The sequence below is a fragment of the Lynx canadensis genome, chromosome B4, assembly GCF_007474595.2.
Source record: "Lynx canadensis isolate LIC74 chromosome B4, mLynCan4.pri.v2, whole genome shotgun sequence".
Taxonomy (NCBI): Eukaryota; Metazoa; Chordata; class Mammalia; order Carnivora; family Felidae; genus Lynx; species Lynx canadensis.
In genome coordinates, this window is record NC_044309.1 from 54,175,966 (window position 1) to 54,191,860 (window position 15,895).

The 15,895-nt window shown below is 41.8% G+C and overlaps 1 protein-coding gene and 1 pseudogene across 1 annotated transcript; both read right to left on the minus strand.

The window, feature by feature from the left end:
* Positions 1 to 1,424: 1,424 nt before the first annotated feature.
* LOC115518666 (cationic amino acid transporter 3-like) lies at positions 1,425 to 4,130 on the minus strand. The gene has a single exon (XM_032593922.1). It carries the CDS (start codon positions 3,601 to 3,603, stop codon positions 1,825 to 1,827), a length of 1,779 nt encoding a protein of 592 aa, XP_032449813.1. The 5' UTR covers positions 3,604 to 4,130; the 3' UTR covers positions 1,425 to 1,824.
* A 6,891-nt stretch (positions 4,131 to 11,021) lies between these two features.
* LOC115518425 lies at positions 11,022 to 11,815 on the minus strand (annotated as a pseudogene).
* Between the last annotated feature and the right edge of the window lie 4,080 nt (positions 11,816 to 15,895).

Consider the following 15,895-nt stretch of genomic DNA (forward strand, 5'->3'; position numbering starts at 1 on the left):
ATCCTAGACTTTTTTAAGTAAAAAAAAATTGACCTCTCATATTACAGATAAATAAGCAGAGTATTGAGGGCACCAAGCAGCTTGCTCAAGGTCACATGCTAGGCTAGTGGTAGAAACAAGACCAGAACCCAGGATACTTGGGTCTCAGCTCTGCACTTTCTGAGCAGGTGGACCAAAGCAGACAATAATACAGAAATTTAAAGTCCAAGAATACAGATATTGCCAAGTAGATGAACCAACACCATGGATTTTCAGCATATGTAGTGGGTTCACAACCAAAATCCTTTCTTCTCAGAGGAAAGCTCTGGCTCCAATCCACCTGTGTGCGTTCTGTTGCTCACCCCCCCTTCACAGCAAGGCTCAAGCTAACAGCCTGTTCAGTGTGTTCTGAATACTGCTTCATTTTTCTGGGCTTTTCCTAGTGTTGTTCTCTGTGTCTACAATCTCTCCTTGCTGCCCACATGTAGCAAAATCCTATCTTTTCTTGGAGAGAGCCAATTTAAATGCCATTCCTCTACAAAGTCTTCTGATTTCACCAATCAATCCTCACCACTGTGCCAGCCACAAAACATCAACCTCCACTCTGAATTCCCAAGGCACTTTATTTGTATATTACTTATGATACCACACTCTTTTGTGTTACAGCTATGCTTTCCCTCCTGTACTAGAATATAAGCTCCTTAAGGGCACAGTTCATATTTCATCTTTTTATTTCATCTTTTTCTCTTTCTTATTGAAGAATAGTTAAGATACGGTGTCATTATATTACTCTAGGTGTACTATATAATGATCCAACACTTCCACACATTTCTCAGGAGCATCAAGATAAGTGCACTCTTAATTCCCTTTATATATTTCACCCATTTTCCTACCCACCTCCACTTTGGCAACCACCAGTTTGTTCATTGTGTTTAAGAGTCTTGAATTTTTTTTATTTGCTTGTCTCTCTTTTTTGTCTGTTTGTTTGTTTTATATCTTAAATTCCATATAAAAGTTAAATCATATAGCATTTGTCTTTCTCAGACTAACATATCACTTACACTTGTATACTGTATGTACATTCGTGTTGTTACAAATGGCAAGATTTCATGTTTTTTATGGCTAAGTAGTATCCCGTTGTTTGTATTTGTACATATACATACATGCACACACACAGAGACACACACACACACACAAGCCAATTTTAAACCGGGAAGAAGAATTAAATAGAAATTTTTGGAAAGAAGACAAACAGATGGCCGACAGACATACGAAAATATGCTCAGCATCACTAATCATCAGGGAAATGTAAATTAAAACTAAAATGAAATATCACTTTATACCGTCAGAATGGCTAAAATCAAAACACAAATAAAAAGTGTTGGAGAGGAAGTGGAGAAAAAGGAACACTTGTACACTGTTATTGGGAACGTAAATTGGTGCAGCCACTGTGGAAAAGAGTATTGAAGTTCCTCAAAAAAGTAAAATAGAACTACCATAAATACACTATTTCAACAACTGAATATTTATCCAAGGAAAACAAAAACACCTTTTCTAGTTTATTTTAATAATATTTTCTAAAGCCGGTAAGGAATTATGGATGCAACTGATAATGAAACAAGTAAAAAAAAAAAGAGGAAGGAAATGTAAAGACATATTCTTTGCTCCACAATAAATACATGACTCTATTCATGTTCCCCCAAACAATATGCCATGGGAGGCCTAGCTTTCCATGTGCCCAAAAGTATTCACCATTATTGTGCAGGGGACCGGACTGCATTCAGGTGTGATGATGTCAAAACAAATATGTACTGCATTCCTGAGTACAAGTTCTACAGTTTAGCGCTAACTTAAGTGGGATTCAGCAACCAGGCTGTATTGGATCCCATAGCTAAAGTAGATAGCAAACCCAATCAGCATCCAGAAACCAATTGGGGCCCAGGTGCCAGCTGTCATCCGCATCATAAGGTAAACATTCACAAAGACACTCAGTAGTGGGAGGAGAGGCAGAGCAGGGACCTTAAAGGGAAGGGGACTGGAGCTCTGCGGCTGTCTCCAGATGACCCCAGTGATCCCAGTGATGAGCACCAGGAGCAGCACAACCAATGAAATCCACACTGCAGTTCCAGAATGCAGAACTGGCCACTGGGCCAGCACCAGGCAAAGAAGAGTAAGCAGCAGAGCAAGCAGTGAGGAGCAAACATAGACAACCCGGCCAGAGAGTGGAGTGGGGGTGGGGCTGCATGGAAAAAGTAGTCCCTGTAGAGTCAGCTTCTCTTCTGCAGGTCCACTCTCATCCTGCACGTCTGCTTCATTTCCCCCTTTCTTCACCTCAGGCTGATACCTGAGGATGAGAACACAAAAAGCCACCAGGGAGTAAGCTAGCCGTGTCCCAATTGACATGAAGTCCAGAAGATCAGTGAGTCCAAAGAAGAATGCCATGATTGCTGCGATAATGCCAAAGATCACAGTGGCCATTATGGGGATGTATGTGCCAGTTTGGATCCTGGCAAGGACAGAGAACAGGAGGCCATCCTTTGCCATCGTGTATATCAGCTGACGTATGGGGAACATATAGCCCAAGAGGCTGGCAGAAAGACTACAGAAAAATCCAAAAGCTACTACATAGTAGGCAGGGGCCCAGCCAATATGGTGAAATACCTCAGGCAAGGGGGTCCCAGGTTGAAGCTGGTAGTAAGGAACCATAAGTGTAAGTGTTGAAGAGACACCAAAATACATCAAAGTGCTGATGAACAGTGAAATCACAATGCCCATAGGGATGGAACGCTGGGGGTTCTGGGCTTCTTCAACTCTGGTAACAATGTTGTCAAAACCTATAAATGCATACAGACAGGTAGCTGCTCCATGGAGAATCCCATTGAGGCCAAAAGGCACAAATCCTCCAGTGCCCAGAGGCCCCAAGCTTGAGGTGTCATTGAGTCCAGCCTTTACGTAGTCCTCTTCTGTGAGCTTCCAGTTGTGCAGGTCCCCCTTAATGAAACCAGAGATGATGACAAAACTGAGAACTAAAAGGCTCACCAATGTGACTACTTTGGTAAACAGTCCTGACTCTCTAGCCCTCAGAGTCAGCAATCCGATGAGCAACAACACAAGGGCCACAACACAGAAGCCTAGAATTTCTGCAAGGACCTGGGGAACATGCAGTAAGATGTTTTCATGCAGGGTCTGAGAGATCTGGTTCCCAAACAGGTTGTCAAAAGCTAAGCTCCAGGCAAAGACCACAATGGCTGTACCAGCAACATAGGAAAAGATGAGGTTCCAGCCAGTGATGAAAGCCCAGAGTTCACCTATAGTGACATAGCTGTAGAGATATGCAGAGCCAGAATGGGGAACACGGGCACCAAACTCTGCATAGCACAGCCCTGTCAGCACAGAAGTTAGGCCGGCCACCAGAAAGCAGATCACAATGGATGGTCCGGCTTTATCTCTAGCCACTTCACCAGCTATGACATATATAACTGCACCCACTGTAGAGCACACACCCAGGGCCACTAAATCCAGAGTGTTCAGTCTTCTGCATGGGACATCCTCAGTCACCAAATGTTCCAGCTGATGTCTGCGTAGCAGCTTTTGACCAAATCTGAAAAGTGCCTGACCCAGCATTGTAGCTGGAGTTGAAGATTCTAGGATCAGAGAGCTGCAGGAAGTGTGGAGAGCCGAGAGTCTGGAGCTGGATTCACTGAGTCTCAGTTAAGCCAAGTTGGGTTGTCACTGCTGAGTTCTATTGCTCAGGCTTGAAAGCTGATGCTTCATATTTCATCTTATATGTGCTATTCTTCCATAATGCCTAAGTAAACAATAAGTATTTACTGAACAATGGTGTACAACCAACGCTTAGAAGTCTCAGGTTACCTGTTGTAGCCCATTATCACAGAAACTGACACTAAAGGACATCACAGAAAAACCAACCTTGCTTTCCCCCAGAAAAGTGCCAAGTACTTCCCAACATTCTGCTTTTAATGAACTACATGACATATTTAAATTTGGGTACATCTCATGTAGCTTCGTGTACTAATTGAGCTATAAGACACAAGATGGCATGAATTTATTGTGCAACAATTCACATGTGGGATGTTGGGCCATGCTTGAGCATGAATTATGGCACATTAATTCATTGATTAGAGGGCCTGATTGCAATCACAGAACTATATTTTCAAATATCACCTGAGTTTAAATTACAAATATTGGCCCCCCAGTATTTTTTTTGATGGTTTTATTTTTGAGACAAAAAAAAAGCACCAAATGCAAAGGGGCAGAGAGAGAGGGAGACAGGAACTTAGTAGGCTCTGTGCTGACAGCAGAGAGCCTGATGCGGGGCTTGAACTCACAAGCCCTGAGATTATAACCTGAGCTGAAGTCTGACACTTAGCCTACTGAGCCATCCAGTTGCCCCATTGATCTCCCAGTCTTAAAATCTTTAGCCCCAAAATCAGCTAGCCAAAGTCAGATGTCACTTTGTCCCCCTTCCTCCTCACTCTGCATCTTCCATTTAACTGCAGTGATGACAAAGGATGTATAGTCCAAACCCTTCCCTTTACCCACCTAGGCCCACAGGGTGTTGTGAGAAGAGAGGAAGAGGGAGAAAGGGGCAAGACCTTTATAACTACTTCCAAAAAGGAGAGGAACAGGCTGTTTAGTAAGGAAACATTGGAGAGATAGGTGCAGTAGCCAACCAACAATCCATTTCTAAGAAGGGAGAAGAGATATAAAGGTGCTTTTATGAAGCAACCAGGCAAAATGTACTACAATTTTTACATCCATAGTTATGAAAGTATGATGGGTAGGAAGGAAAGAAGTAAGTCACTTAGCTCAGAAGCTCACAACCTAAACAATTTCTTCTGTCTCTTCCCTCTTTGGATTCCAGTAAAGAAGATGAGCTCATTTCTGCAGGAACTCTGCTCACTGGTCACACTATGCTCTGTAAACATCCTGCACCATCTGTGATGTCAGCTGCCAGCAGCCTGGAGAATCTACCCTGCTCTGTGAGCTTATATTAAATCACTCACTTGTAACTCCTATTAGTTTTTCATAAGTAGTTATTTTTAACTCATTCAACCAGGCTTTCAATATGCCAAATATATTTTCTTAATGAAGGAATTTGCATGAGGTTCCCTCTCCTCCCCTGCTGCTATTCAAATGGGCCCCTCCCCAATGGGAAGCAAGACTTTGAATGAAAAATTCATAGTGAAACCCTGGAAACGAATGGTGGAGAACAGAGAAAGCAAAGTCATGCAGCCCCCACTCTCCTCCCTACTCAGACTTGGTTTGAGAGAATTTTAGGAAATGTTGTCAGATGTCTCTAAAGATAGAAAAATCAAGTCAAAATTGAAAAGTCTTCTCTACAGATTATCAAAAGGAACTCCTGGGTTATGGATCAGACCTTTCATGTACAAATCCATCTACACTCCTTATTTGCCACCACCAGTTCCAATTTTATGATTTAATAACAAGTACATGAGATAGATAAGGGGAGTGGTCACTTCTTAATTCATGGAACTTTTCTACACTGTGAATGTGATTGACATGTCCCCCACCCACCCCCAGGCTTCAAATCCTTCAGTGATTCCCACTGATCTTCCTTCCTAGTCTTCCTTCCTTCATCATCTGACCTGTGATTATTCCTTCAACTTCATCACCTGCCCAGTTCCTGCTCTAGTGGTGATTTCTACACTCACCATGTTCCCTTGTCTCTAATGCCCTCTTGGCCCCTTCACATACTAACCTCAGCTTCTTCTTCAGCCCTCAGCTCAGAAGTTATTTCCCCAGGAAGCCTCCCCTAACTCTTATGCTACCCTCCATATGTGCTCTCATAGCACCCAGGCTTCCCCCATGTGCCATTGATCCTAATGAATCAAAATTCCAGGTCAGCTTCCTGTCTCCTCAATTAGGCTGTGAGTTGGGTGCTCAATATATATTTGTTGAACAAATACACAAACTGAGAAAAGAAACCTGAAAGAGCACATAATCCAGAATTCCTATCTACTTGACTTTGAGATACATACTTTGTAGCCAAGCAACATTTATAAACCTGGTTCAGGTAAAAATATAAATGGTATTACTTTCCTTGTAGAATGCAAGCAAAATGAAAAGTATGAAAGGAAAACCAACTGTGATAAAACCTTGACTGTACATCATTCATGGCAGGTATAAGGCACATGGGATGATAAAGAATTGTTTGCCTTTGGGGCGCCTGGGTGGCGCAGTCGGTTAAGCGTCCGACTTCAGCCAGGTCACGATCTCGCGGTCCGTGAGTTCGAGCCCCGCGGCGGGCTCTGGGCTGATGGCTCGGAGCCTGGAGCCTGTTTCCGATTCTGTGTCTCCCTCTCTCTCTGCCCCTCCCCCGTTCATGCTCTGTCTCTCTCTGTCCCAAAAATAAATAAATGTTGAAAAAAAAATTAAGAATTGTTTGCCTTTGAGGACACTTGTTTAAAAAAGATCAGGTTGCCTTGAGTTCTACACAGCCAACCACCAACACTCAATTAGAGAATTCTTACTTTTTGGAAGGCATCACACCCAGGCCCTATAATCTAGGTGGGATATCCTAAGGCAGAGGTTCTCACTTCAGGGAACAGAGGGAGGCATAATGAAGATACCTGCGCACATTTTCAAACATCCTCTCCCTCTGGAGATTCTTGTCCAACTAGCCCCATACTTCCCATGACTGCTCTAAACTACCCAACTGATAAGAAATTGTCCTCAATTTCAAAGGGAAGAGATTCTAAGAGCTTTCTTTTCACAATAAGCAAGCACATTTTGGTAGTTAGGAGTAAAGGCTCTGCAGGTAGATGGTTCAGGTTCAAATCACAACTCTACCACATACTGGGTGACTCTGGACAAATTTGTTCAGCCCTCAGAACTTTAGTTTCCATGAGTCAAAAGGGAACAAAAGTAATACTTCATATGGTTGTTGTGTGGAGTAAGTGAAACAATACCTGTAAAGTAGTACTTAGCTCAGTTTCTAACAAACAATATATACTTAATATACTCTACCTGTTTAATATTAAAATCTGACCCAAGTGTCCAAACTTTAAAATCAATTAGTCTTTATAAATGTCTAACCTTGAAATCATCCACTAAAACTCAAGTCTGTTAGCTGGTCCTCCTGAGACAATGAAAACAGTTTTATTCCATATACTTTGCCTTGAAACTTAATTAGACACCGGCATAGATGTTAGTGCTAAACACATGGGGGTCGTAGGCTTACTGAATTAGATCAAAAAGATCTAATCAAAAGATGCAAAGTTCAAATACAATGATAATAATAAGTATTATTACATAATTACAATAATTGTGATATAGAATATTATAACATATATTATGATAATTATAATATATTTATATAATATAATTATTATAATTAATATTATAACAATATCTTTGTCTACAGATGCTTCATATTATTTCTGGAAGAGGCAGTGCTGGGTGCTATAGTGGCAAGAACAAGGAACATTATGTCAGAAATTTTGGATTTCAGCCCTGGCTCTTCTTCTTGTCTATATAAACCAGGGTGATTTGTCTAATCTCTTTAAGCTTCAGTTCCAGGAAACTTACTTGACCTCCCTTACTGGATCAACATGGGAATCTGATGAGAAAATATAAACTATCATTCACTGTTGGTAGGAGTGTAACTGGGCCCACCATCCTGAAGTACAACCTGAAGTACAACCTTGGAATTAAAAATGCACACATCCTCCCACCCCACAATCCCTCTCTGAGGTAGCACTTAAAGGAAACTCCCAAGTTCATAAGGAGACCCACATGAGCACATTCATCACAGGACTATTTGTGGTAGCTGGAAGTTGGAAGCTATGCAAGAGTCTGTTACTAAAGGAATATGTAAGTAAAATGTGTCCTATATGCATAATAAAATATTATACAGCAGGTCAGAGAAATAAGCAAATTTACAGACAGCAACTTGGGTAGATCTCAGAAACAATGTTAGGTAGGAAAAGTAAAAGGGGAATGAGGTGTAAGGCACAATGCCATTTATGTACATTAAAAAAAAAACAGCCATGGATTTCCTGGGTGTCTCAGTAGGTTAAGTATATGACTCCTGATTTTGGTTCCGGTCATGATCTCACGATTCTTGGGTTTGAACCCCAAGTCAGGCTCCGCACTGACAACGTGGAGCCTGCTTGGGATTCTCTATTTCCCTCTCTCTCTCTGCCCCTCTTGCACTTGCTCTGTATCTATCTCAAAAATAAATAAACTTTAAAATGAAACAAAACAAACAAACAAAAACAGCCCAAAAAATATTGTATGTTGGTCAAGGATACACATATATCTGTTAAAAATGTCACATAATTCTTGTGCTCAAAACCTTCCACTGTTTCCCTTTTTATTCAGAGTAGAAGCCAATATCTGCATTTACAATGGCCTACAAAATCCTCCAGTATTTGTCACTGACCCAGCTACCTCTCAGTATTCTGTTTCTCTCTTCTCCCACTCATTTTTTCTCTAGCCACTAGCCTCCTAATATACCAGGCAAGCCCTAACTCAGACCCTTGGTACTTGATGTCCCCTATAACTGTACCACTTCTAACCTAGATATTTGGATAGTTGCTCCCTTAACTGCATTTTGTGAAAAAGTACATTTGTAGCACAGCCTTCATTAGTCACTCCACTCGTAGCCACCCACAACATACCTTATTCACCACCCTTTTTTTCCATAGCACTTAATATTTAAGGTGCTATATGTTTTACTTATTCATTTGTTCATGATTTGTTTCACTCCAAAAGAAAGTAAGTTCTATTAAAGCAGGCCTTTTTCTTTTCTCCTGGCTGTATTCCCTGTACCTACAGCTGTGTCTGACATATAGTTGGCACTGTGTAGTTGTTGAGTGGATGAATGCATCTAAATACACATATAGACCATGGATTGAAAGAGTATTTGCTAAATACACTAAAGCAAGTGCCTCCAGTGAGGAGGAGAAATAAGAATAGAGATAAGAATGAAAGGGGGAAAAATGCATTTATATACGGCCTAACAGGAAGTGATGGTGCTAACAGTCCACGACTGAGGGAGGGTGGACTCCACTCTGTACTTCAGATTCAACAAAGGAATTGCATGAGGTGATGTTGTGAGAGGACCTAGTTCATTGCCTAATAAATGGCAGGAACTCAGTAGATTTAAATTGAAGGAACTGGAATCATGTAATTGCCAGGACTTGGAGAATACAGAGAAGAAATACCTGCTAGAAAGAGGGTGGAGAACAAGGAATGATGGGACACCCTTCCTACCAGTTCCCTCTGAACCCATTTCCTTTTCCCCAATTCCTCTTTCTCCTCCAGCTCCTTTAACTGTTTCTGTATGCTTGTACCACATTTCTCCGTCTGTGGAGCTGTCTCCAGCCACCTACCTCCCAACAAAGACACAACAGTGATTCTTAACATTTGTTGAATCACACACCCTTCTGAGGTTGACCACCTCAAAAAAATGTTCTACACTCTCCTGAAGTCTATCCATGGACCATGAGCCAGAATCCCAGAGGAAGACCATCTAAACGGCAGGGTGAGAGAGGGGTAAGGCTTTTGATCATTTGTTTCCCTCAACTGTGTTGTGCATGGTGGTCTTTGTGCTCTTCCCACTTTTACTGAAGATGAGGGAAAGAGGGCTACAATAAAGTATGTAAATACCAGAGAAGCATCCCAAAGAACAAAACATCTGGGAACTAAATAATAATATTTTATGATTCCAACAGAAGCAGACAGAACAAGAGATGAACAAGCAAACTTATAGAAGGGAAAGCAAATCCATGACTGGGAATCCTGAGAAAGCCTACCACAAATCCAGTTGATAACAACAGAGAAACATCAGCCTCAAATACCATGATCAGAAATGCTCTTGCTCCGTGCAATAACCTGTGATTATTCCAATAGCTTATATTCAGTCCAGACTCTCTGACCCAGCTGTCAGAGCCCCACATTAATTCTCCCCCTACCCTCAGGTCCATCACCTCCTTCCTAACTCAGCTCCTCACATCCTTGTTTACTGTTCCTGGAATGAGCCTTTGGCCTAGGTAAGTTACCTGCCCTGCCAGGGATGCCCTCCTCAGTCCTGTCTAGTTATTACAGGACTATCCCTTCTCAACCTCATCTTACATTTCCCCCATTCCATGTCTAAAAAGACTTTCCTAAACTGATTCCCATCTCCAACTAACCTCCCCTTCCTGCCAGCACTTACAGCCCAACCTGATGCTCAGTTGAAACTAACTTTCCCTTTCTGCATGTTAGTGTCCTGGGTGTGTTGTTTAAATTCCTTTATTGCCTAAAAGTTTTCAGTGGGCAGGACCAGGATCCATATACCTCCTCTTCTGAATTCCACACTTCCAGCCCCAATATTCACTACACAGGACTAGGATTTGCTCATAATTTTGGGAAACAACCATACAAGGCACTTAGGACAGAAAAAAAATGAGTATATAGATGTATTCATTGACTAGCATATCTTGAGATTCCTATAAGTAGGATTTTTTTTTGAGAGAGAGAAAAAGAGAGATTGAAAAGGGCATACCCAGGTGGAAACAGGAGATTATAACACGCACTATCATAAACATTAAAAAATTTTAAAAAGGGGCACCTGGATGCCTCAGTCCATTAAACATCTGACTTCAACTCAGGTCATGGTCTCACAGTTTGTTCGTTTTGAGTCTCACATTGGGCTCTGTGCTCACAGCTCAGAGCCTGAAACCTGCTTCAGAATCTGTGTCTCCTTCTCTCTCTGCCCCTCCTCTGCTTGCATTCTCTCTCTCTCTCTCTCTCTCTCTCAAAAATAAATAAACATTAAAAATTTTTTTGAAAAGAATATGCACCATAATTTATTTCAAGAGCAATTCCTAATGAGGGCCCTGGGTCTGTGAATCTCAGTTTAATTAGGAAACTGTCTCTCCCAAAGGTGGTACTTCCTTAGGGGGGGTGCTTAAAGAATTGCAGAGAGGGACCAGAGGACATGAAGCCAGGTTGTATGAAATAATACCCCAGGCTTCCCCTTTCCTCCCTCTCCTCCCTGGGTTTCTCTCAGTATCTAAGCAACTTCCAAACTCCAAAACAAAAGTTCAATCCCATGTCCCCAAGAAGAACCACTGTCAAATCCAATATCCATCCACTAAATTAAGGCCTTTTTGCTTTCCCAGCCAACCCTACCCACTCTTCTTTGTCCTGGAGGTCATGTGTACACTCCTCTAAGAAGGGCACTGCCCTCACTCTGGACCTTTCCCTTTCAAAACATTTTTCCAAAGCAGTAAGTTCCACTGGTTCCCGTGGTTGGATGTTAACACTCCTGCCAATCAGGGAGTTGGCCTTGTGGCTTCTGAATAGCTTCAAAGAGAGTTTGGATACCAGCTGCTTCACTAGAAGTTTGATAAAGGCAAAAAAAAGTCATGAGACATTTTTTGTTTTGTAATAAATAAGGCAGTGGCCAACTATTACTCCTTAGTAGCTTTTTTGAGATAAGCTATCAAGTCTGCTCTTTCCCCTGCCTTCTAATGCCAGTGAAGATCATTTTTGTTCCAGGGATGTACTTCTTGGGATTTTCCAAATACTCCATCAGTGTCTCCTCTCCCCAGGTGATGCCTTTGTTCTTGTTGGCATCCATGTAAGAAAATCCAGGGGCTTGACCTGTCTTTCACCCAAATAAACCATGGAGATTTGGCCCAGTGTTGTGCTTGCATCCCGTTTCCACAGTATGGCACTGGGCACACTTCTGAACAAAAATCTTCTTGCCCTTCTCAACATCACCCATTTTTAAATCAGGTTCTGGCTGGCCGAAGTCCGGGGTCTTCACTTCCAGGCCTGCTGCACCCGCGTGGGCCCCACTTGCAGCACCTGGGCACTAACCTCGGCCCTAACCATATACCCACCAAGGCAACTGTGTGCCCCTATGGCTGAGCTTCCCCTGCCCCTGCTTCAGCCTCCCTTCACGGCTTTGCACTCACTGCTCTTTGGTTGTGCGCAAAGTGAAGGTGCCTGCTCACAAGCCGGAGGTCCAACTCTCTCCAGTAAGTGTGGTTTTAAATTCTAGTTCAGACATCTTACTTATATCTGTTGATTAAATCCTGGCCATCATTTCTTCCTATTCTTTGTTTTGGCATGAATTCCTCCATCTTCTCATTGTGGAGGAAGAAAAAGATTAATAAAAATTAAAAAATGAAAACAAAAAAATAAAATAAAGGAAGCTAGATATTAGGTGTGTTTTGGTCTGCTTATTGAGAAAAGCTTGATAGAATAGAGAAAAAAAGAGAAAGGGAAAATGTTAAAAAAATAAAAAAGTTTTCAACCATAAAGTAGAATAAAATAAAGAAAATGAAATAGAATAAAAATTAAAAAGTTAAAACAACAAAACCATAAAAAGAATTTTCTCTTTCTTTATACAAGAAAGAAAAAGAAAATAAAGAAAGAAAAAGGAGAACAACCTAACCAAAAATGGAAGTAAAGAAAATGAACAAATAAACAAAGGATCCAGCACACAGAATGAAACCTAAATGAAGTTACATCCAGTTTCTTCTATAACTGAAACTTTGCAGCACACTATAGTCTGCAGACTAATAAGTCTGTGAAAGGGGTTTGTGCTGGTCTTCTGGGGCTGTGCCTGGAGGGCACAGGTGGATGGGGCTTTGTGTGAGGGCTCCTTCTTCACTTGGTGGCACTACTTAGCTTACTAGGGTCATCTGTGTGTGTGCACACATGCACATGCTAGATGTGAAAATGGCTTCACCCAGCTCCCTAGTCTCTGGCACAGGAACCCCTTGCCCTCACCGACCTGCAAACTCCCTCCTTTGTCTCAGGTTTTCATCTGCTCCCCACCTCTTCCCTGTCAGTGTCCAAACTGTCTGTCTTCCAGGTGGCACCTTCCTCCAAAGTTTTATCTGAGATGGAACTGTGTTTCAAAAACCCCACACTTCAGAGACCACTCCACTTGGACCCATCCCAACTCTCTGGGAGATTGGTCTTGCCCAGCAATGTCCAGGTGCCAGCTTGTCCCAGAAAATATTAATGCAATTACACTGTGGCTCAGTGTAATCTCTGAGGTTCAGAGATTATGACACATCACAACACACAGCCTGTGCAACACACAGCGGGCAGTTTTGCTGTCCTTTGGCATCTTTGTTCCAATACCACAGCAAACATGGCTGCTCTCTGGGGTCAGCTTGGGGTTTTGCTAGTGGGGAGGCCATATAACCTCTATCAAATGCACTCTAATCAGGGAAAGTACTTCTCATGTGGCACCCCTCAGAACACATTGCCTGCTCCAAGGAATTCATCCTACTTCCTCACCACAGCACCGCCAGGCACTGAGCTCTGAAACTTCACACTCTGCACTCCACTGTTTATAGAATCCTGGCAGCAATGAAATCCTCTCCTTTTTCCCTGTCAATCGTTTCTGGGAACAGATTTTTTGTCCAGTCCCTTGCGAGTGTTTTCACTTTTTCTCTCCAGCTACTTCCAGGAGAGTGCTTTACTTGTGCAATCCCGATGTGCTTCACTCTCCCCCTTTCTCTCTGTCTTCTCTCCATGAAAATGCCTCCCTACACTCCAAGGCTCTGCAGCTTTTCTCTATACCAAATCACTTCTCCATACCACATACCTGGCAAGTTCTCTGGCTCCAATTATGCAGAATTAATTGTTCTGTGAATCCTCAGATCAACTTCTTAGGTGTTCAAAATGGTTTAATGCTGATATAGCAGTGTTTCAGGGATGAGACAATCTCAGGGTCCCTATACTACTCTGTCATATCAACATCTCCGTCATGAAAACCACCTATTTTTGAGAAATAACAAAGAGGCATGTGGGGCCAGGACAGAATAAGTAAGGGGGAAGCAGGAGAGGATGATCAAAGAGAGACGCAGGAAGCCTGATCCTTCACATAGGGTCTGAGAGTCACCGTGAAGACTTTGGCTGTTACTTTGGGTGTGATGGAAACCCTAGAAAAGCTGATAGTTTTACATGTTGCCTACTGATTTTAATGTTTGGTGAGCTAAGTATTGGGTTCTCAGTTTTAAAAAGGTTTTGTGAGCTAAGTATTGGGTTCTCAGTTTTAAACAAGGCATGAAAATAAGTTTTGCAGAGCTCTCAATAGATAACTTGTGGGTCTGAAACAAAAAATGAGGGTTGAACATGCTGTGTTCTTGCATCCGCCTCCCTGACTAGATGCCAAAGAAGAGATTCCATTCACCAGCATGGGAGAATAACATGATGAATTGACTTGACTGAAGCTGTTCACTTTCTGGATTATCTCTAGACAGGACTCCATCACTTATAAATCAAACAAAAGTCATTTTAGCATCACTCACTATTTAATGTTATTCTCTAGCATTATTGTGGATAATCAGGAGCTGATGTGAAGATAAAAAGATGTCTTTCTGTAACCTGGTGAAAATAAGGACTGCAAAGATAAGGGTAGGTAGACTCTCAGAAAGAGGGTAGGAATCATGTGAATCAGGCACTGCAAGCCTTGAAGAATTACATTCATGAATCCAGTCCCAAGCCCCAGATGCCTCAGGTAGAACTGTCAGAAATGTCTGAGATGCTCAGAGCTGGAGAGAGAAAGGGCCCCAAATGGAGGCCTGAATACACATTTCTGAAAACTAAAGAGTAACTTTCATAACCTCATTTCCCCCCAGGAAACAGGGATGAAAGCTTCTATATCCAAATGGTAAATCCAAAAGGTTATATATTTTCTTAACACAAATCAAGAAAGAATGGCCACCCAACCACCATTTATAAATGTTAAAAAAAATACACACTTGTGTGTGGGTGGGGGAGAGATGAAGTGTAGAGAAGGAGAGAATTATGGGGTTGTCCCAGCTGGGAAAGTAGGAGAGACAGAAGTCCGTTTTCACTATGGCATTCTTAGGATTCTAATGGGGGTGAGGGGAGGGAAATATAGTAAAATCTGGAAATGTAAATAACTAATTTCTCTTGGCAAGGAAACATGCCAGGTACTCCTAGTTTCTGTGTGCTGTGTTTTCCCAGCTAAGGACCATCTACTCATCCTCCACTCTCAGCACACTATGGTCACCACCCAGTTCTAGGGTAAAGAGACTCCACAGATTGCCTCACATCATAGTCCCAATCTCATTTCCCTTCTCTCTGGGATCATTACAGAGGTCCTGTGTTATCTTTAAGACTTCAAACATGTATAATTAAAATGGGAGTAGCCCTCAAGTAGCAAAATAATAGACCTAAGTGGCAGTGAACATCTTAGGTCATTCATTCATTTAATAAACATTAAGCACCTTATAAATGCCAGTCCTAGTGCATGATGCTACAAACACAATGGGGAAGAAAAAGATGTGCCCTCTGCCGACATGGCACTCATTGTTGTCAACAATGTTCTTATATAAATTGTGTAACCTGAATCTAATGATAAAAAATGATCAGTGTACAAAGCAACCTTCCAAAGAATATTGATTTGTTATAAAACTGACCTGTACTGTTCAAAACTGTCCATGGCAGGAATGACAGGCTGAGGAACTGTTGCAGATTAAAGGAGAATAAAAAGACATGACAATCAAATGCAATGCAGAATGCTGGACTGCACAGGGATTAGGCAGAAACATTCTGCTATAGAAAAACTGGACATTTAGTAAACTTTGAATATGGGTCATATTTTGTTCACACACACACACACACACACACACACACTGGAGATAGCAAACAAATGTGGCAAAATATTAATAATTGCTCAGCCTTGGTAAAATATAAATGGGTGTTAATTATACTATTCCTGCAACATTCTGTAAGTTGGATATTTTTCAAACTAAAAGGGTAGAAGAAAAACAAGAATGTCCCCATAGGAAACGTTATGGATTCTTTTTCCCTGAATGCCCTTTATAAACAATCTTGCCATTATACTTGTTTGGAATCGAGTCCCACCCTGAATGATCTAGCCCCAAAT